This window comes from Delphinapterus leucas, chromosome 15 (genome assembly GCF_059928025.1).
Source record: "Delphinapterus leucas isolate spDelLeu-1000000601 "Yukka" chromosome 15, BTC_Dleu_Yukka2, whole genome shotgun sequence".
NCBI lineage: Eukaryota > Metazoa > Chordata > Mammalia > Artiodactyla > Monodontidae > Delphinapterus > Delphinapterus leucas.
This window is the reverse complement of record NC_143143.1, coordinates 36,506,682-36,526,027: the sequence shown is the minus strand read 5'-3', so window position 1 is coordinate 36,526,027 and position 19,346 is coordinate 36,506,682. Positions and strand designations below refer to the sequence as shown.

Genomic DNA, 19,346 nt, shown 5'->3' with positions numbered 1-19,346 from the left:
GACCCGACACCCGAAGCTCCACCCTTTTGCAGAGGCCATTGAACTTAACTGTGAGCGACGGATACATATAGCCAATCAGAGTCCGATCTGCAACATAGAGTGATTCTGAAGCCACCAATCCCGCCCCGCAACATCTGAGCCGCCGGAAGTCGTAGTTTCTGAAGAGCCTCTAGTAAGGCGGCCGCCTGGGGCCCCGAGAGCCAGGGAACTGCAAATCCCGGCGGGCACAGCGCCTGAGCGCTTCCGGCTCGAACGTCCTGTCCCTTTCCCGGCCAGCGGTAGAGGGGGCACGATGAAGCGGGAGGGTGGCGCTGCGATTCCCGAGCGGCCACGGGCGGGTGAGTGTCCTAGCGGCGTGCCGGGCCTGGGGCTCGCGCCTTGGGCCCGCGCCTTGGGCCCGCGCGGTGGGGCGGAGGGCCGGCGTGTTGGTGTCTGGGGAATGGGTCGGGCCTGGGGGGCGGGGCTGAGACGCTCCGGGGTCTCCCCGGTCAGTCCGTCTGTCTGTCAGCTGGTCCGTCACTCATTCCCTTTCTCCATTCTCTCCTTTATTCATTCCTTCTTCCTGCGTTTACTGATCGCCGCCGGGTGCCCAGCACTGTCGTAGGCGCGGGGAGACTGCGGAGAGCATGATCCCAGTTCTCCTAGGCTCTTCTCGTTCAGGGTTTGTCACAACCTCGCCACTCTTGATACTTCGTGCCCATCATTCCCTGCTGTGCCTTGTAGGGTGTTGAGCAGTATCCCTGGTGTCCACCCACTGGATACCACTAACCTCCCCCACCCCCGAGGTGACAACCAAAAATGTCTCCAGACATTTACAAGCATACCCGCTTTGAGAACGGGTGATCTAGAGAGGGGTGCGGGATTGACAATGCACAGACACAGTCGTGAGGATTTGTGATAGGTGCCATGAAAAAAAGAAGCAAGGTGTTGAGAAAGAGAGTACCAGGGGCTCCTGAATGGCTTGGGGAGGGGGCATCTACAGTGAGCATCCCGTCCTGGAAAGTTGCTGGAAGAGCTTTTTGGGCAGAGGTAGCAAGATGTGCAAAGGCCCAGGGTGAGGAAGCTCAGCAGACACCCGCGGGTACTGGCAACGTCATGAGAGGTGAATTGGTGAAGACACACCAGAGTGCAGGATGGGGATTGTATTGTGCTTACAAGGGAGGCTGTTGGAGGACTCAAGCACAGAAGAGAGGGCATCAGGTCTAAGTCTAATAAAGAGCCTCTGGTTGTGAGTGGAGAATGGACTGCTAGCTTCAGTGGGGAAGTAGGAGAGAGTGAGGAGGCTGGCTTGCGTGCAGAGGAGAGTGGGTTGGGGCCCTCCTCTCCTAGTTCTCACTGGGTCTGGCTGCCCGGGCCTGGTTGTCTTGAGCCAGGTCAGGGTGGTCAGCTGCGGATGAGTCTGGGGTCCTGCTGGATGGCACCCTGCTCTAGTGGGGAGGGGTTCCACCCTACTTTGCTGTGTCCCTTGCTTAGAGCTCTATGCTGCCCAGCCTGTCAGCACACCCTTCTCCCATCCCTCAGACCCCTCCCCCCCCACAGGCCCCCTCTCCTGGGACCTGCCCACCCCCTGGCCTTTGCCAACTATGTGGCCTCTCTCTTCCTCATTCCTGCTCTGCGGATTCAATTTTCTCCATGGAAACCCCAGGCCCTGTGTCTCAAGGTGCCTGCATCCTATAGCAGTACTATCTCCAGGAAGCCAAAACCTCCCTCAGGGGGAGAGCAGGGAAAAGGGCAGTCTGGCTGAAAGAGACAGGCTGGGAAGGAGCGTAGGGCCTGGCCTGCAGTGGATGTGAACCTTAGCCAGTTGGCTGGACAAAGGAATGGACAGTTTGGGAAATGGAAGAAGATGCAGTTGAAGGGCCTGAGCCACTTGGGAGGCTTCGGCAGCCCAGACACGGTGATTTGGCCGCTAGCTGGCATGGCTTGGGGAGGGGCTGGCTTACATGCAAGGTGGAGCTCCTCAGCTTGCCCGCGGCAACAGAGGAAGCAGAAGGAACAGGGCTTTGGTCAGCCTTGGTCATGGCCCCTCGCTGGCTGTCTGTGCCTGGGGTGGCCTCTCAGCTTCCATTTTCAGTTTTCAGGGAGGAACTGATGTCAGTGGAGCCTTCACTGTTAACTCACATGGCATCTCGCACAGTTCCTTCCAGACGTGGGTACATCCACTCCATTTAATAGGTGAGAAATCCGAGGACCTGGCAGGCAAGTAACTTGCCCAGAGTCGCACACCTGTTAAGTGGCAGAAGCAGAATTTGAACTCAGGTCTGAGTCTGGCACTTGTGGGTAGGCACCTAGGACTTCAGACCTCTGGCTCAGACCCATGAAGATGGACCCACCAGCCCCTCTCAACAGATGCCTTCAGTGTCCGCTGTGCACTGGCTGTGGGGCAGAAGAGGTATGGATGCTCCCCAGAGGAGCATGGAGTCAGGTGGGGCAGGCGAAGCAGGAGGTGGGCATTGGGGTAGTGCTGACGTCACTGTGCATACCTGGCCCTTGGCCGCCCTAAGCAGGAGGAGGCGGGCTGTCTGGAAGCCTTTTGGAGGGGTGAACAATCCCAAGAGCACCTAGGGAGGGCACCCAGCGGGGAAGGAGCAGCCCAGCAGACACCAGGACTGGAGGAATGTGCCAGAGGGCTGGATGACGAGGGCTAGACAGAGGAGTGGGCTGGGCCAGACCTCTGCCCTCCACGCTCCCGGTCACCTCCAGACCCAGATCTGGCCCAGGGACTGCGTGCCCTTCCTGACTTCTACAGGGGAGCAAGAAGGAGGAAGCCCAGGAGACAGAAGCCATGCAGGGAGCGATGAGAAAACGGCCAAGGGAGCCTGGAGGTGCAGACTGGGCCCAGGCACTGCTGGCCACTTGGCTCTTGGGTGAAGGCCCAGGGCCTGTTTCCATGAGTTTAGACCCACTAATTTAGGGACATGCTTTCCAGTTCCGCCCCTGCAGTCGAAGCTAGGCTGAGCACTGAAGTGGAGGGAAGGTGTGGACAGGAAAAAGTGGCCCTGCAGCCGGACACTGAGATAGGGGGATGAATGCCACCTCTTCTCAGAACATTCTCTCCCTGCTCTGGATCTGGCCAACTCCTTCCTCCAGGAAGCCCTCTGCGTGTCCCCCAGGCTGGGCCAGGTTCCCACCTCATACATGGCCATCAGATGTGGGAAATAAAGGATGGGGAGATGAGGCTGGCCCCAAGGACACTGGGGAAGGGAAGGCATTCCCATTGCCAAGTGGGGGTTAAGGCCAGGCCACAGAGCAGGAGAGACTCCCTCCCTCTAGCACAGGGGCCCGGGGAGGCTGGAGAGGCTGGACCTGGACAGGAAAGGCCAGGAGGCTGGGTGGAGGGTGTGAGGGGGCAGAGCCCTTGGGAGGGGAGGTCACAGCAGGTGTCTAGGCAGGCAGCTTTGAAACCTCTGGGGAGTCCAGGCTGTGAATACGGAGGGAAGGATGGCAAGGTGAGGGCAAAGGTCTGGGCTGAGTGCTGGGAGGGAAGGGAGGCCGGGCAGACCTCAGATCAGGGCCTGATGAGGGGCTTCCCAACATCACACCCTTCCTGTTTGGGATGGAAAAGTCATATGAAGGGGACTCCAGGAAACAGCCAGGGGAAGTGTGTGTGGCTTTGCTATGGCAACCGGGCCTGTGTCTATAGGATTTGTCAACCTGGCCTGGGCTTGGGCCTGGGGACCTGGGGGACCAGGGAAGGGCTTACTGGGGGGCTGTGCAGTCTGCAGGTGATGCCAGGGGCTGCACCTGGAGCTCCGGCCACAGTCCAGCCAGCTGGCCACCCACGGCTCCGTGGCAGGAAGGGCCGCAGATTCCCGAGCCACCCACGCTCCTCCCTGGGGCAGTCGGTGCCAAACGTGTGGCCTGACGACATTTATAGGGCAGTCCACCCCCTCGCTGGCTCAGCATGTGCTGTTCAGGGAACCCCACCACATCTGCTGCCTAGGGCTATCAGAGGAGCTGCCTTGAGGTGGGGCTCGGCCTCGTCTGGCCACCCCACTGCCCCCAGCTCTGGCATGGCCAGCCTAGGCCACCCCTCCACTGGCTGCCAGCCACGGGACCATGCCTAACCCACACCCACTCTGGGTACTTACTAAGGGAAAGGGGGGTCATGTCCCACAGTCCTGAGGGTGAGGCCCCAGAAGATCCCTTTGGGCTCCCTCCAGGGGACAGGCTGAGGAGGGGCCCCAATGGAGCTGGCCTGCCCTCCTGCGCAGGCTGCTCAGAGAAGGGGGCTGGTGAGGGGCTTTCCTGAAGAGGGGCTGTGGTGGAGAAGTGCAGGGGCTGGGGCGTTCTGGGCAGATCGCTGGTTCCTCATTGGGCGGTGAGTGCACTGCAGGCCCCAGGAGCCCCTTAGACATGGATGTGGGTGGACAAAGACCCCTGGGTCTTGACCCCTGGCTCAGGCGGGCTGCTCCTGCACGGACCCGAAGCATCCGTTGGTCCCACGCTCCCATCAGCCTCATCCAAGGTGGACAGCCCCATTTCCGTCAGGACTTGGGGGCTTTTCTCTTTCTGGGATAGAATCCCTGAGTCGCTCCCCTGGGCTTTGCTGAGGCACCTGGGAACAGGAGGTGTGGGGACTTGGCAGGGAGTGGGGAAGGACTGAGGGGAAGCCCTTTCTCGCCCTCCCCAACCCCAGGTCTCCCTAGTTGGCCCATCCCACACGGCTTTTCCCAGTTTGAGAGAGGCCAGGCTCTGGGTTGGCTGAGGATTCTTGCTCTAGTTGACAACTTCCTGCCTGCCTAAGAGCCTCAGGCTGACTGTGGGGTGGGGAAGAGGCCTCCTCCTCTGGGGGGCCAGGGCACAACACCAGGACGGCTGGGCCCAGCCTCCCTGTAGCCCCAACCAGGGGAGTGCTGCGTGTGCTGTTGTGTTTCTGGGGTTTTGGCCTCCAGAGCCAAAGGATACTGGGGAAGACTATTATTGCAAAATGCAGCCCCCAGGGACCGGCCTGAGGGCAGGCCGAGGGCATCTTGCTCAATTCTGAGATGCTCTGGATGCAATCTCTGGTTCTGGTTCCGGGTGGGCGGGGCGAGCAAGGTCTTCCCCCCACCCCCCTGTCCAGGGCTGGGGCTGCACACTGAACCCTGTGAACCGGGAAATGGTTCCCTCCCTCCTTCCCTCACTCAGCTTGGTTCACGGGCCGGTCTTGTACATCCCCTACCGGGCCTGACCGCTATTGGCTGTCTGCGGACTTTCCGGCCTGATTTGCATGTTGCCCTGCAGGCCCTGCGTGCCTTTCTGTTTACTTCACTTCAGAGTGCAGGACAGCCAGACGCCAGCTCTCCCAGGCTGCAGCAACAGGCACTTGGGCACCCGGCACCGAAGGGGGTCAGGCAGCGGGCTGGCTGAGGTCCTGGGGGAGCGCCTGCTGTGGTCCTGGCCACCCGGACCGTCCGTGGGTGCCGCTTGCTGGAGCCAGCAGCTGGCTTCTTGGCCCTGGGAGCTTGCACTGGAAGGAGCAGATGGATTGTAAAATCCAGGTCAGTGTCAGCCAGTGGCCTCCCTGTGACACCCCCCACTTCCGCCCCCGTGGTGCTAAGGCTGGAGCCAACCCTGGGTTTCCCCAAAGGACGGAGCTTTTCATGCTGATGCGAGGAATCTTGGAGCTCCTACTCTCCATTGTCTGGGCCTCACCGCAGCCAGAGTGTCCTTACCCCAAGCAGGGCAGCCCCCAAGACTTCCTGCTTAGCATGCAGACTCGCAGCGGGGCTGGAGGTGGGCTTCTGGACAAGCCCCTTTCACCCCTCTGCCTGAGGGCCTGGCGCTGCCCACTCTCAGGAGCCCCCGTCTCTCCCCTGAGAGGACAAGCCACCAGAGAGCCTGGGCTGGGGCAGGCAGCCAAGCCCCTTGAGTCACAGCAGGGAGAGTGGTGGGCAGGACAGGGGGGCTTTGGCCAAGCTCTCAGGACCCCCTATATAGCCAGACCCACAGGGGCTCAGAGCCCTGCGGGGGAGGTGCCTCATGGCAGTGCCAATTGCAGGGGCCAAGAGCCACCCTGTCAATGCCTGAGTCTCAAAGTTTGGGGGGGTGGCGTGCAGGTGGCATTTGAAGGGGTGGGCAGCTTGGGAGCACAGTGCAGAGGGCCGGGTATGCTTGAGAGCCCACCCCCCCCTGCAGACCTGCAGGCCGGGTTGGGGGACAATTGGGTGGGCCCCAGGTCACACTGCTTGGCCGTGGGGGGGTGGGGCGTGGACGTCACTAGATGGTCCAGGTCAGGAGGACCTGGTGTGGAAGGTGCCAGAACCAGCTGGACTGTACAGTTGCTCTCTGCTGGACTCACAGTAGGGGGCAGAGAGCATCTCCCGCCTTCTCCCACAGTGTGGGGGGCTTAGCAGCCCTTCCCCCCTGGAGCCTCACAGTCCTGCAGGACTCCAGACCACAGAGTGGGCCCCTGCCTGCCACGCGGCCCCAGGAGCAAGATGAGCCTGACCTCCTAGAGCAGTTCCTGATGCTGGTCTGATGGCTGGGCCGGGCACCAGGCAATGAGCCCACAGTCCCGGGGATGCTGCTGGGGGTCTCCTGAGGTGGAGAGCTCAAGTGGGCCTGTTGACAGCAGTCCTGAGCGTCTGGCCTTCCTCCCCGTGGGGAGCTTGGCTTCAAGCCGGCGGCCTCGTGGCTCTCAACACAGCCGACCTTGCAGGGGGAGACTGTGCTCCTGGCTAGACTGTTGAGGGTCCTGACATGGGGAAGACCGCTTCCAGGGGGTGCCTGCTGATAGGGCCACCACAGGGTGGGCGCTGTCTCAGGAATGGAGCAGCTCTCCCTGGGGTCCCATCCTAGTGTGAGCTGCTGACTGGGTCTCCTTTTCTTTCTAATCTCTTCCTACTCTGTGGGTACACCTGGGCCTGGCCAGTTCTCTCACGGCCCATCTAGCCCCTCTCTTCTTGTATGGGAGTCACCAGAGACCTGGGATGATTCCCACTGTGCCTTCTCCCTGCCACCCCAGCCCTTGAGACTGGGTCACACTGGGGCACCCTTTGTTCCTGGAGTGGGTGACCTGAACAAGGTCAAGAGTCGGAGTTCTTTGCTCCTCCCCCACCCGAAGGGGCTTTCTGCATGTGATGAGGCTGGTGAGGGGCTGGGCTCCAAGTACGTCACCCACAGGTTCTCTGCGGGCACAGCCAGCATCCCCGACATCCTGCAGACCGGGTGGCTTCGGCCTGACCACACCTGCCCTGGCAGGAAACAGGCCTGTGGCTTTGTCCTGCTGTGTATACCCAGCCTTGGCCCCAGGGACATTCAGACCTCGGACCCAGAGGAGCAGACAGAGCAGGGGTGAGGGGCTCTCCAGCTCTGGGGTGGAGCCGGTGGGCTTTTCCAAAGGGCTAAGCCTTAAAGCAAGGTAGAACGGAGTGTCAGCTGCCTGCTTGAACCCAGGGTCTCCTCCTTTTCTCTGGCCTGTGCACACCTGGGACGGGAGGGAGGGGAAGGGACTTTGCCCGCATGGACCTGCCCTTGTTGGGATTGGTGGTGGAGAGAGACTGAAGCGTGCCTTGTGGTGGACTGGCCAGAGGGGGCCTGCCTGTGTGGAGCGGCCCCACCAACCGACAGGGGCTTGGCCACCATCTCCAAAGCCCTTCATTTGTGCTCCACCCATAGGGGATGCTGCCCGAGGACCTTAGATGCCTCTCTAGAGCATGAGCTCGGGCAAGAGCGCCCGCTACAACCGCTTCTCCGGGGGGCCTAGCAACCTTCCTACCCCAGACGCCGCCACCGGGGTAAGGGGGACACCCTCGGGGAATGGTCTGCCTCTGTGCACACCCCACATACCCAGGGCCCCAGAAGAGCTACCAGAGCAGTCCTCTCCCTACCTGGAGGTCCCTCGGGTGGGCCATGCCATGTGTGTGGTTGGCATGTCTGAGTATATGCACGCATGTGGACTCGTTAGTGGGAAAGCATGTCAGCTCATGTCCACGTGTGTGTCCACATCCTCGCTGGGGTCAAGGCCAAGTCTCATCTGTTCTCTCTCCAGACCAGAATGGAAACGACCTTCGGGCCCGCCTTTTCGGCTGTCACCACCATCACAAAAGGTGAGCCTGTGAGCCCAGGCCAACCTGGGCTGGGCAGGAGTCCCCCATCCTGCTCCCTCCTGTTCCACTGCCACATCCTCCTCCCACACCCCCACATCCTCCTGCACCTGCGTCCCGGGGCCTCGCCTGCCACCTCTCTGAGGTGGGCCGCCCGACTTCTCCAGCACCACTTTGCACACCTGTCCTTTATCAAGCGACCCCTGACTCGTCCCACCCAGGCTTCTAGCAGGCCCTGAAAGGTCAGGACGGGGGACCAGGCTGGGCATGGGGAGGTGATAAGAAGTACTCATGGGGTCCTTTCCCGAGTCTGGTCCCATGGTTGAGCCCTCAGCACTGTGTGTTCTGGGAGGTGGTGAGGAACTAGACCACGAGGGCACAACCTCCTTCCTGAAGACATGAGGGCATGGGGCCCCTCCTATCAGGACCGGTGCTTCTGGGGAGCAGTGTGTGTTCTTTTGCCTTTTCAGGACTGCCCCTCGTAGGAGAACACCAGCTGCTAATTAGTTTTTTAATTGCTTTTCCACGGTATCTTCTGGATACACTTTTCGGTGGGGTCACCAGGCTGCCATGGACATCTGCTCACACAGGCTCCTTTTTACCGCTGGGTGACCCCCTCGGGGGCTGTGAAAGAGCCCTCCTTTTTTCTTAGATGTTCTTTTCTGAAGAAAAAGCAAATATACATACCCCTTAATCGCATCACCCGAGTAATTGTTCTTTAATTTCTTATCCAGCTTTAGAAACCATGTAGCACCCTGTCGTGGCAGTCAAAAGCTCCCGGGCAGAGAGTAACGGGGGCCTGTCTCGCCCGTGGCCAACCCAGCGACTCCCTCAGTGTCAGGGATGGTCAGAGCCAGTGACCAGGCACGAACAGTTGCCTCACCCAGCCCCTCTCATTACAGACAGAGAAACTGAGGCCCAGTCACAGGGCAGCCATGTGAAGCCTGGATCATGAACCAGGCCTTTGGGGCTGGTTGTTGTGACATCTGGCCCTGGCTGGGGCCTGAGACCAGTGTTGGCCACTGTAGGCCTCTGGCTGCTGCCTTCAGGGCCTGTGAGGCTGGCTCCTATTCCCGCGTGGACCCCTGACCAGTGCCTTCTCTGGGCAGCTGGGGTGACGTGCAGGAGGAGGAGGGCCATGCCTTCAGCAGCCTTCCTGTAGGAGTCCAAGAGGGCCTGTGGCTGGTTCCTGATTCTGGCCGCACCAGGGGAAGAGGTGGGCGGAGAGGGGACCTAGACCACCAGGCTGCCATCCTGGCCCCACCATGTACCAGCTGAGGGGCCTCGGACCTCTCTGCCTGTGGGTGGCAGGGCTGGGGCTGGGAGCTTCTGGACTCAGCTCTGGGACTGTCCAGGGCAGGCTGAGCCCTGCAGGTGAGCTGCAGGCACTGGTTAGACCTGGGGAGGCGACCACAACCCCCAGCCCAGCCTCCGCCCCTGCCTGGCCCATCTGCGAAGGAGCCCGCTGCCTGCCACGGTGGTCAGGCCTCCCCACACGGCCCCGCTCGCGGCATCTCAGCCCTGTTTTCTTCGCAGCTGATGGGACCAGCACATACAAACAGCACCGCAGGACGCCCTCTTCCTCCAGCTCCCTCGCCTACTCCCCACGGGACGAGGAGGACAGCATGGTAGGTCTGCACCTCGCTCCCCCCTCCCCACCCCTCCAGAGCCTGCCTCCCACCATGCCCTCCCTCCAGGCGCCCAGGGCCCAGGAGGAGCTGAAGGTGGAGCCTCAGCCGCGAGCTCAGGTCTGAGGGTGAAGCGAGCTGGTGTCAGAGGCCCAGCATGTGCGACACCCTGAGGCCTGAGCACACGTGGCTGGGTTTCCAGAGAGAGGCGCTGGTGAAGGTGGCTGAGCCAGAGGGTGTGGCGCCTGCAGGCTGAGAGGAGGCAAGTTTGGCTCCATCTTGTGGGGGTGGGAGCCACAGAAGGTTCATTCGGGAGGGTAACTAGATCAGATCCCCTTTTAAAAAATATTTATTTATTTATTTTGGCTGCGTTGGGTCTTCGTTGCTGCACATGGGCTTTAGTTGCAGCAAGTGGGGGCTACTCTTCTTTGCAGTGCGCAGGCTTCTCATTGCGGTGGCTTCTCTTGTTGCGGAGCACGGGCTCTAGGGCGTGCAGGCTTCAGTAGTTGTGGCTCACAGGCTCTAGAATACAGGCTCAGTAGTTGTGGCGCACAGGCTTAGTTGCTCCACGGCATGTGGGATCTTCCTGGACCAGGGCTCGAACCTGCGTCCCCTGCATTGGCAGGCAGATTCTTAACCACTGCACCACCAGGGAAAAAACCTCATTTTTAAAGCTTCATCTGTTGCTGAGCAGAGGATGAATGGGTGGGTTGCCGGGTAGAGGCAGAGGCCCCGAGTTTGGGGTTCCTGACGAGGGAGACGGGGTTCAGCAGGTGGGGAAAGATGGATAGGCCCAGGCTGGGGTCAGTGAGGAAGGGCTTTGGGTCAGAGTTGGAGCTGGCTGTCGGTACCCAGGCCGTGTGGCCAGGGTCACAGTGGCCATTCCCTGTTTGTCGGTCCTCGCCCGGCTCTGGGACTGCTGCGGGAAGCGAAGGCTGGCCTGGCTGGTGCGGGTGGGATGCGAGCAACCTCCCACTGCCACTCACCTCTCCTGTGCCTGCTTTCTGCTTTCCCTCAGAGCCCCCGACAGACCCCGGCCAGTGCTCCAGCCCTTCTAGCCTCCCAGCACCGAAGGCTTCTCCTCATGCTGGGCAGCCAGGCCTTTGTTTCCTATTTAATAGGGAGAAAAAAAGTATTTTTAATTATTCAAACAAACACGTTTGTGTGCCCAGCACTGCACTAGGCCCTCCCTAAACACAAGCTCCCCCTTCCCTTGGGCTCTGCCTGCCTCCGTCTCTGGGACCTGTGACCTGCCCATGGAGTGAGGCTGGGAACAGAAGGCTCACCTGCCCAGCTGGGCCTTGAAGGAAGTGAATTCCCCGTGCCTGTGGTTTCTGGAATCCTTGGGTTTTGGTGGCTCTAAGGAGGTAGGCGTGTGCTGTGAGGGCCCTGAGCTGCAGCCACCTGGGCACCATCTCTGTTGGATGTTCGGCCCCCACAGGCTGCCCCTCTGCTTGCCCTGGGGAGCCGGGCCTTCCCCCAGGCCCTGTACTTTAGGGCCAGCTACCCTGCCCCCAGCCCAGGCCTGGCAGCCACAGCCCCTTCACTCAGGAGGAGTGGGAGCCCAGCAAGGGGCAGGCGGGCAGCGGGGCAGGGGGCTAGGGGGGCAGGGGAGAACAGAGCCAGGCCGGGCCCCGTATGCTTAGCCCAGCTCCTGCCTGGACCTGCTCTCACCCTCTGGTTTCCATCGCTGCCCTGGGGATAATTTGAATCACTTCTTCTGATTTCCCCTCTTGTTCCTCATGTGGCATTTCCATGCAAACATGCCACTTGAGATGCTGTGACGGGAGGTGGGTGCTGCCCTGGTGAGGGAGGTCCCTGTCCGCGGGCATGCTGGGGACACTGATCTCTGCTGCACCCGCTCGGGGAAGCCGGCCCCTGGAACTGCCCAGCCAGCCTCCCTCTGCCCGCTGTGGGTCCCACACCCCGGGCTGGCGGGGAGGGGATCATTCCAACAGTCCCCACACCCACAGAGGCTCAGACAGAGGCAGCCAGGTCCCAGAGTGGCTGGGACCTAGAGGGGGCAGGTGGGCTGGGCGTGGAGGCAGGAGGTTTATGGCTCATGAATGAAGCTTTGGGGCAGGAGGGGAAGAGCGTGGGGAGCGATTGCTCTTGGAGTATCTCTTCTGGAGGGTTCCAGGCCCAGAGGGGAGGAAGGGACAGTACCCCTTGCCCTGGCACTCCCCCAGATCCGTGTTTCTGGTGGCTCAGACAGAGACGAGCACCCGTGGCCCCCCCTCCTGCTCTCAGAAGCTTGGTTGGGGTTTGGTGGGGGTGTCCCCACCTTCCCTCAGGGAGCCTCACTGGCCTGGGCTAGTGTCCCCAACCAGGACGGCCAGGCGGGTGGCTGAGCCCAGCGGGCACCTGGAGCCCTGCAGCTTCCCGCGGCCAGCCTTCCACCCCCTTCCCTCCAGCAGCCTGGGGGCCGTGGCCACCCCCGCCCCGGGATTGGCTGGTGGAGGTGTCCCCTCTGCGGCCTACATTCCCTCACGGGAAGCAGGAAGCAGGCCGAGCGTGTCCTCGTAGAATTGAATAGCAGGAAGTCTCTCCATTTACACAAAGAAAGTTGGCAGATGTGAGCAGGCGTCCCAACCACAGGGCCGGGACTGCCAGGCAGGCGGGGCCCGGGCGTCACACCGGCTCCCCACGCACAGCCGGGCTGTGGGCTAAGTGGGCACCCACACTGGGACGGGGGTCTGAGCCCGGCCCTCCTGCCAGCTGACGGCCTCCTGTCTGCCCGCAGCCCCCCATCAGCACCCCACGCCGCTCTGACTCGGCCATCTCCGTCCGCTCCCTGCACTCGGAGTCCAGCATGTCCCTGCGCTCCACATTCTCGCTGCCCGAGGAGGAGGAGGAGCCGGTAGGTGTGGCCGGGCAGGCTCGGTGCAGACTCCAAGGGACCCTCCCCGTCCTGGGGCGGTGGGGACACCTTCCCCTCAGGCCCTGATCGGGGCCCCTGATCCGCACGGGTCCACGTCAGGGACTCGGGGGGCTGGGCTGGGTCCCCCAGGCACGTTCTTCTCACTCCCCACCCCAGGGGCTGCCCAGGCATCAGCTTTGGGAATGAAAGGCGGGTTCCACATGGGGCCCTTTCTAGTCTCTGTCCCAGGGAGAGGGTAGGTGTCATGGGGTGAGGGCATGGCTGGAGGGGTTCTTCCTGCTCAGGTCTGCTGGAGCTCAGGCCCAGCTGTAGGCTTCAGTGGACTCCTCCTCTCAGGACACATCCTGGCAGAGGTGCTTCCATCCCAATAGGGCAGCCCAGGCCCGCAGAGGAAGGGGCTGGGGCCCTGGGTGCCCGCACTCATGTCAGCAGTCCCAGGCCCCACCCTCACCCAGCCCTGCCTGTTCTAGGAGCCGCTGGTGTTTGCCGAGCAGCCCTCGGTGAAGCTCTGCTGCCAGCTCTGCTGCAGTGTGTTCAAGGACCCTGTGATCACCACGTGTGGGGTGAGGCTGCCCCTCCCCGACCTGTGCACCACCGTGAGGCCCCTTTCATGGGGAGCCTTGGCCTCGCTCACAGGCCTGGTCTGGCTGCCCAGCAGGTGCCCTTTGCAGTGGGCACGGGGTGGGGGCAGCTCTGCGGCCACACCCCAGTCTGCCCATTGTCTCCACAGCACACCTTCTGTCGAAGATGCGCCTTGAAGTCAGGTAGGGCCCTCTCAGCCTAGGCTCGGCCACCTTTATTCCCCAGCGGTGGGAGGTCCCTCCGGGGACGTCCGGCCTGGGCCCAGCACTGATGGAGACCCTGGCTGCACAGCCACTTCTCCCTAGTCCTCCTGCGGCAGTGGTTCCTGGGTGACTGCTCAGGCCAGGCTCGGGCCAGGCTCAAGACCTTGACGAGCACGGCAGCTCAGAGCCCGAGCACGGCAGCTCAGAGCCCGCCCCACGGCGGGTGTGGGTGGGCCTTCTGGGCACAGTGCCCACTCTCTCGGACGCTGCCCCTGCTGTCAAGGCTGCCGGCCTCACCGTCTCAGGCCTTAGCAGCTGGCCCAGGACTGGTCCTCTCCGTGCTCTGTCCTCAGCTCTCTTGGCCCTGCCCCAGACTCTCGGGTCAACTGAGAGGCCTCTGCCACCACCTGCTCACCCAGTGGTCATTCTTGGTGGCCCAGCCATGCACCCTTTCCTGTTACGGGCACCCCAGAGGGGAAGGTAGATGGGTGGATTAGGCCCCTGACAGAGGCTCAGCCCACCCAGCTGGGGGAGCGTGTTCCAGGCCTGCCGCCCACCAGGGAATGGTCTCCCCCAGAGCAGCCTGGCCACAGTGCCCAGGGCAGGGCTGCCAGGGGAGATGGTGGCTGGGTGGGCTGTGGGGTCAGCATGCCCTCCCCCCCAGAGAAGTGTCCCGTGGACAATGCCAAGCTGACGGTGGTGGTGAACAACATCGCAGTGGCTGAGCAGATTGGCGAGCTCTTCATCCACTGCAGGCACGGTTGTCGGGCAGTCGGGGGCGGGAAGCCCACTGTCTTTGAGGTGGACCCCCGAGGGTGTCCCTTCACCATCAAGCTCAGCGCCCGAAAGTAAGTGCCCCCCTCCATCCCCAGTCCCCACCCCCCAGGGGTACTGAGAACCAGTGCCCCTGGGGACTCAGCACCCCCCCACGTCCCACCTCCCCCAGGGACCACGAGGGCAGCTGTGACTACAGGCCTGTGCGGTGCCCCAACAACCCCAGCTGCCCGCCCCTTCTCAAGATGAACTTGGAGGCACATCTCAAGGAGTGCGAGCACATCAAGTGTCCCCACTCCAAGTACGGGTGAGTGGGCGGGGGTGGGCGCACGGGGCTGCCTCGGGGTGGGGGTGGGCAGACCTGAGGGGGCGAGTGGGCCTGGGCTGGCATTCATGGTCCCTCCTTCAGCAAACCTTGGTTGAGATCCACCTGTCTGCCAGGCTCTGGGGAGACGACCTTAGCGGGAACCACACCATCGTCTATGTAATTACAAACTGAGGTACAGGTGCTGAGGAGACCTGCGCACCATGGGAACACGGGGGACGGAGCGGTCAGGGAGCTGCGGGTGGTTGGGGAAGGCACGAGCTGAGAATGAATGCATGCGTGGGCACGAGCCGGGCAAAGACCTGGGTGAGGGCTTCCGGCAGCTGGCGGAGTTGAGAGCAGAGGGGAGGTGGGGGTGGGAGAAGAGGCAGCAGCTGGCTCTTTAGGGCAGAAGCTGGTGAGGTGGTGGAGGAGCCCTTGAAGAGCTCTGAGCAGGAGTGAAGTGACTGGATTGCTGGGTTGAAGCAGGGTGGGTAGGTGGGTTGGTGGGCATGCAGGTATGCAGAGGATGGTGGCCCATTGGGGCTGCAGTGGGCACAGAAGTGGGATTTGAGAGAGATTCTTGGGGTTGGGGAGGCAAAGGGAAGGGCCTAACTGGGCGGGCAGTTGAACAGGTGGGCAGGGCAGCTGTCCTGTCCCTCCAGGTGCACGTTCATTGGAAACCAGGACACGTATGAGACGCACTTGGAAACCTGCCGCTTCGAGGGCCTGAAGGAGTTCCTTCAGCAGACGGATGACCGCTTCCACGAGATGCATGTGGCACTGGCCCAGAAGGACCAGGAGATCGCCTTCCTGCGCTCCATGTTGGGCAAGCTCTCAGAGAAGATCGACCAGCTGGAGAAGAGCCTGGAGCTCAAGTTCGGTGAGAGCTTGGCCCAGAGGTGGCAGGGGTGCAGCCCCTCCTCCTGGTCCCTGACACCCTTCTTCTGGTCCCTGCTACACAGATGTCCTGGATGAAAACCAGAGCAAGCTCAGCGAGGACCTCATGGAGTTCCGGAGGGACGCGTCCATGTTGAATGTGAGCGGGCAGGGGCCTGATGCAGGGAGGTGGGGTGGGGTGGGGGACACAGGACCATCTCTCAGCTTGGGTCCCAGCAGGAGGCTTGTTCCCACTTATGATTAGGTGTCTGTGCTGGGAGGGCTGTTGCTGCATCTGCCCTGCCCTGGCAGAGCTCAGGCCTGGGGCCATGGAGGGCTGTGGAGCCCCGCCCACCCCACCCTCTGCTCTACTCTTGGCCTCGCAGGACGAGCTGTCCCACATCAATGCACGGCTGAACATGGGCATCCTAGGATGTGAGTATGGGCCCACTGCCGCTCCCGCCGCCATCCCCGAAGCCCCCTCCAGTTCCCCCATCACCAGTTCCCCCATCTCTCTGCAGCCTACGACCCACAGCAGATCTTCAAGTGCAAAGGAACTTTTGTGGGTCACCAGGGCCCTGTCTGGTGTCTCTGCGTCTACTCAATGGGGGACCTGCTCTTCAGCGGCTCCTCTGACAAGACCATCAAGGTGGGTAGGGTCCTGCCTAGGGGCTTGGCAGCCTGGTGGGGCAGGGGTGGGCATTGCACACCAGCCTCTGCCGGCTCCAGGCCTGCTCATGGATGGGGCTTTCTCCCCTCCCCCCATGCTCACGTCATTCCTGCCATGGTGCCCCCTGCCACTGGGCTGACCCTGCTGGGACCTGCCCTGATCCTGGTCTCTGCAGGTGTGGGACACGTGTACCACCTACAAGTGCCAGAAGACGCTGGAGGGCCATGATGGCATTGTGCTGGCACTCTGCATCCAGGGGTGAGTGCAGGCACACGTGTGTCCACAGACCACAGGGCCCATGTGGAGCCAGGGATGGGAGGTCCTGTGGACTGTGAGCTTGAGTCCGTGGCTGCACGTGTCCTAGAGTGGCTCTTGTCTGCTCCTCCTGGGAGACACCCTCGACCCTGAGCAGGGCTGAATCATGGGTGGCAGCATGTAGGCCTTCCACCTCTGAAGCCGTACATTCACAGAGCAGAGCCTTGGCCCTGGAGAGACTCAGGCAGCCAGAGGACAGAGGTGGGACCAGAGAGTGGAGGCAGGGCCTCAGCTACTGCTGGCCGACAGCCAGAGCCCGGGGCGCAGCACCACAGAGAAGCCTGCCTGGCCACCCCCTCACCCCTAGGGTGCCCCTTCTAGACCTTCCCTCCTGTCTTGTGTCATGAGGCTTCTTGTTGTGGGCGTGAGTGTGTGAGTGTGTGTGTATGAGAGAGAGATGCTGGCTCACAGGAAGCAACAGCTTGACTGCCAACAACACTAACAGGGGTAATTACCTCTCAGCTCAGCTGTCAGATGCTTGCCAGGCAGGCACGGGGCTGGGCCTCCACTTCCAAGGTCCCCTCGCTAAGGCAGGAAAACCAAGGCTGGGCTCAGCAGTGATCCTGGCAATGGCCCAGGCTGCTGGTTCCCAGTGGCCAGTGCTCCCCCAGCCTGGCCAGGGCATTGTCAGCGAGGGTACTGGCTTCTCGCACCCTGACACCTTGGCTTTGCTTCCCCAGGTGCAAGCTCTACAGCGGCTCAGCCGACTGCACCATCATCGTGAGTGGGGCCGGCGGGCGGGCCGGGACCCCCAGGCTCGCTGTGCCATTGGGGCCTGGGCTCGGCCAGGGCCTAAGGCTTCCCGTCCTCCCTCCCGCCAGGTTTGGGACATCCAGAACCTGCAGAAGGTGAACACGATCCGGGCCCACGACAACCCGGTGTGCACGCTGGTCTCCTCACACAACATGCTCTTCAGCGGCTCCCTGAAGGCCATCAAGGTCAGGCAAGGTGGTGTACATGTGTGCGGGGCGGCAGGGTGCCGGTGCCTGCCCCCCAGGCCTGCGCTCATGGCCACTCCCACAGGTGTGGGACATTGTGGGCACCGAGCTGAAGCTGAAGAAGGAGCTCACCGGCCTCAACCACTGGGTGCGGGCCCTGGTGGCTGCCCAGAGCTACCTGTACAGCGGCTCCTACCAGACAATCAAGGTGCGCCCTCCCTGTGCCGGCTCCATCTGCCCTGCCCCCGCGCTGCCAGCGTGGGGAGACCCTCACATGCACCCTGGGTGGTGGGCTGCTGAGAGGCCCAGGGGATGAGGCGCCTGGCCTGGGACCAAGTGACCCACACTTGCCCATAGATCTGGGACATCCGGACCCTCGACTGCATCCACGTCCTGCAGACATCTGGCGGCAGCGTCTATTCTATTGCCGTGACGAATCACCACATTGTCTGTGGCACCTACGAGAACCTCATCCATGTAAGAGTGGATGCCAAAGGGCAGGGTCTGACTCTGGGCCCCTGTCTTCCCCGTCTGTGTCTCTGACCTGCCTGTGCCACCCCCTCAGGTGTGGGACATTGAGTCTAAGGAGCAAGTGCGGACCCTGACAGGACACGTTGGCACTGTGTATGCCCTGGCGGTCATCTCGACGCCAGACCAGACCAAAGTCTTCAGCGCATCCTACGACCGGTCTCTCAGGGTGCGAGCTGGCCTACCGACAGTGGGAGGCTCAGGGTGGGTGCCAGGCCTGGGCGGTCCTCATGTCCCATGTGCCCCCAGGTGTGGAGTATGGACAACATGATCTGCACGCAGACTCTGCTGCGTCACCAGGGCAGTGTGACTGCACTGGCAGTGTCCCGGGGCCGGCTCTTCTCAGGAGCCGTGGACAGCACCGTGAAGGTCAGTGCCTTGGCTCAGGCCATCCAAAGGGGCTGCATGGGGGGAGCGGGGGCGGGGGAGTTGGGATCTAGCGGCCCTGGGCAGGGGGCAGTGAAGGCAGGTATGGACGGCAGCTGGCTCTGGGGCTGGATGGCCAAAGGGGCACCTGAAACAGAGCCTTTCCCCTGCAGGTATGGACTTGCTAACAGAATCCAGGCCAGGTCTTGGCTTCCTCTGGGCCTGACCTAGGCCTGTCAAAGTCCGGCGAGCCACATGACTGGTCTTGGGGTCTCTGCCTGCCCCATGGGAACAGGCAGGCAGACTCAGCCAGGCAGACAATGCCCTCCCTGCCCTGCGCCCAGTGAGCCTCTCTCTGCTTGGCCTTGTCATCGTCACTGCCAGGACAGTGCCCAGACCGTCTGGGTGCCAGGTACGACGCTCACCAGGCCCACCCTCCATCCCCACTCCAGATGGACTGTGGGCCTTTTTACTCACCTTTTCTACTGTTTTTAGACTGTATATAAATTTGATTACTTCCTGATTGAAATAAAAGCTGCACAGACTGTGGCTTTGAGTGGGGATGGTCCTCAGGGGGAGGAAGAGGCCACCTGAGGACACTGGGGAGCACAGGCACCAGCAGCCAGTGTGAGAGAAGCTGGGGTGGGAAGCTGGGCAGGGACCACAGGAGGCTCCTGTTGATATCCCCAGGATGTACACTCTTGGTGACTTCTCCTCCCTGTCGGGAACAGGCTAGCCCCCCACTTGCCCCAATGTACATACCCCAAAAAAGTGAGCCAGGCAGCTCCATATTCTGCTGTTTATTGACAGCTGACAGTAGCTCCCTGCCCGGACCCCCCTCCCCACCTGCTGGCCCTGGCCTGGGCCACCCACTGAGGAGAGACCAAGTAGCTGGCCAGGCCCACCCACCCGGGGACGTGCCAGCACATGACCACTGGAAGGGGCCCCACACACCCAGGCACCACCTTGGCAGACCCCCTCAGCCCACCTGAATCACAATCGCTGGTTTTCGGCGCTTTTTAATTCTCTTTTTTGTTAAGAAATGTCAAAGTTGTGCCCAACACGTGGATCAGCAGACACGATAGAGGAGGCCAGTCAGTAGTTTTTGGAGTGGGGAGATGGAGGAAGAAGGCGAGAACGACCACACAACACGGCCTCAGACCATGAGCAGAGCGTCTGTGGGAACTGGAGCGGGGGTGGGCTGGCTGCGTGGGGCCAGCTCAGGGCCCCAAGGAGGGAGGGTTGGGC

At 62.0% G+C, this 19,346-nt stretch overlaps 1 protein-coding gene across 5 annotated transcripts; it reads left to right on the top strand.

Annotated features, from left to right (window-relative positions):
* The first annotated feature begins 221 nt into the window (after nt 1-221).
* On the top strand, nt 222-18,647 carry TRAF7 (TNF receptor associated factor 7). 5 transcript variants are annotated; one of them, XM_022594540.2, is made up of 21 exons: nt 232-338; nt 7,603-7,721; nt 7,976-8,033; nt 9,567-9,658; nt 12,402-12,518; nt 13,010-13,102; nt 13,270-13,303; nt 13,989-14,172; nt 14,271-14,399; nt 15,068-15,285; nt 15,368-15,441; nt 15,668-15,716; nt 15,803-15,930; nt 16,127-16,209; nt 16,947-16,986; nt 17,088-17,204; nt 17,290-17,412; nt 17,562-17,681; nt 17,770-17,901; nt 17,982-18,101; nt 18,272-18,647. In XM_022594540.2, the coding sequence occupies exons 2-21, from the start codon at nt 7,641-7,643 to the stop codon at nt 18,284-18,286; spliced, it is 2,007 nt and encodes a 668-aa protein (XP_022450248.1). In that variant the 5' UTR covers nt 232-338; nt 7,603-7,640; the 3' UTR covers nt 18,287-18,647. The 5 variants fall into 5 exon arrangements, with proteins under 5 accessions (XP_022450249.1, XP_022450248.1, XP_022450246.1 ...); XM_022594538.2 differs by having other exon boundaries at nt 14,271-14,405; XM_089896361.1 differs by lacking the exon at nt 232-338 and adding an exon at nt 1,749-2,392 and having other exon boundaries at nt 14,271-14,405.
* Nucleotides 18,648-19,346: the final 699 nt, after the last annotated feature.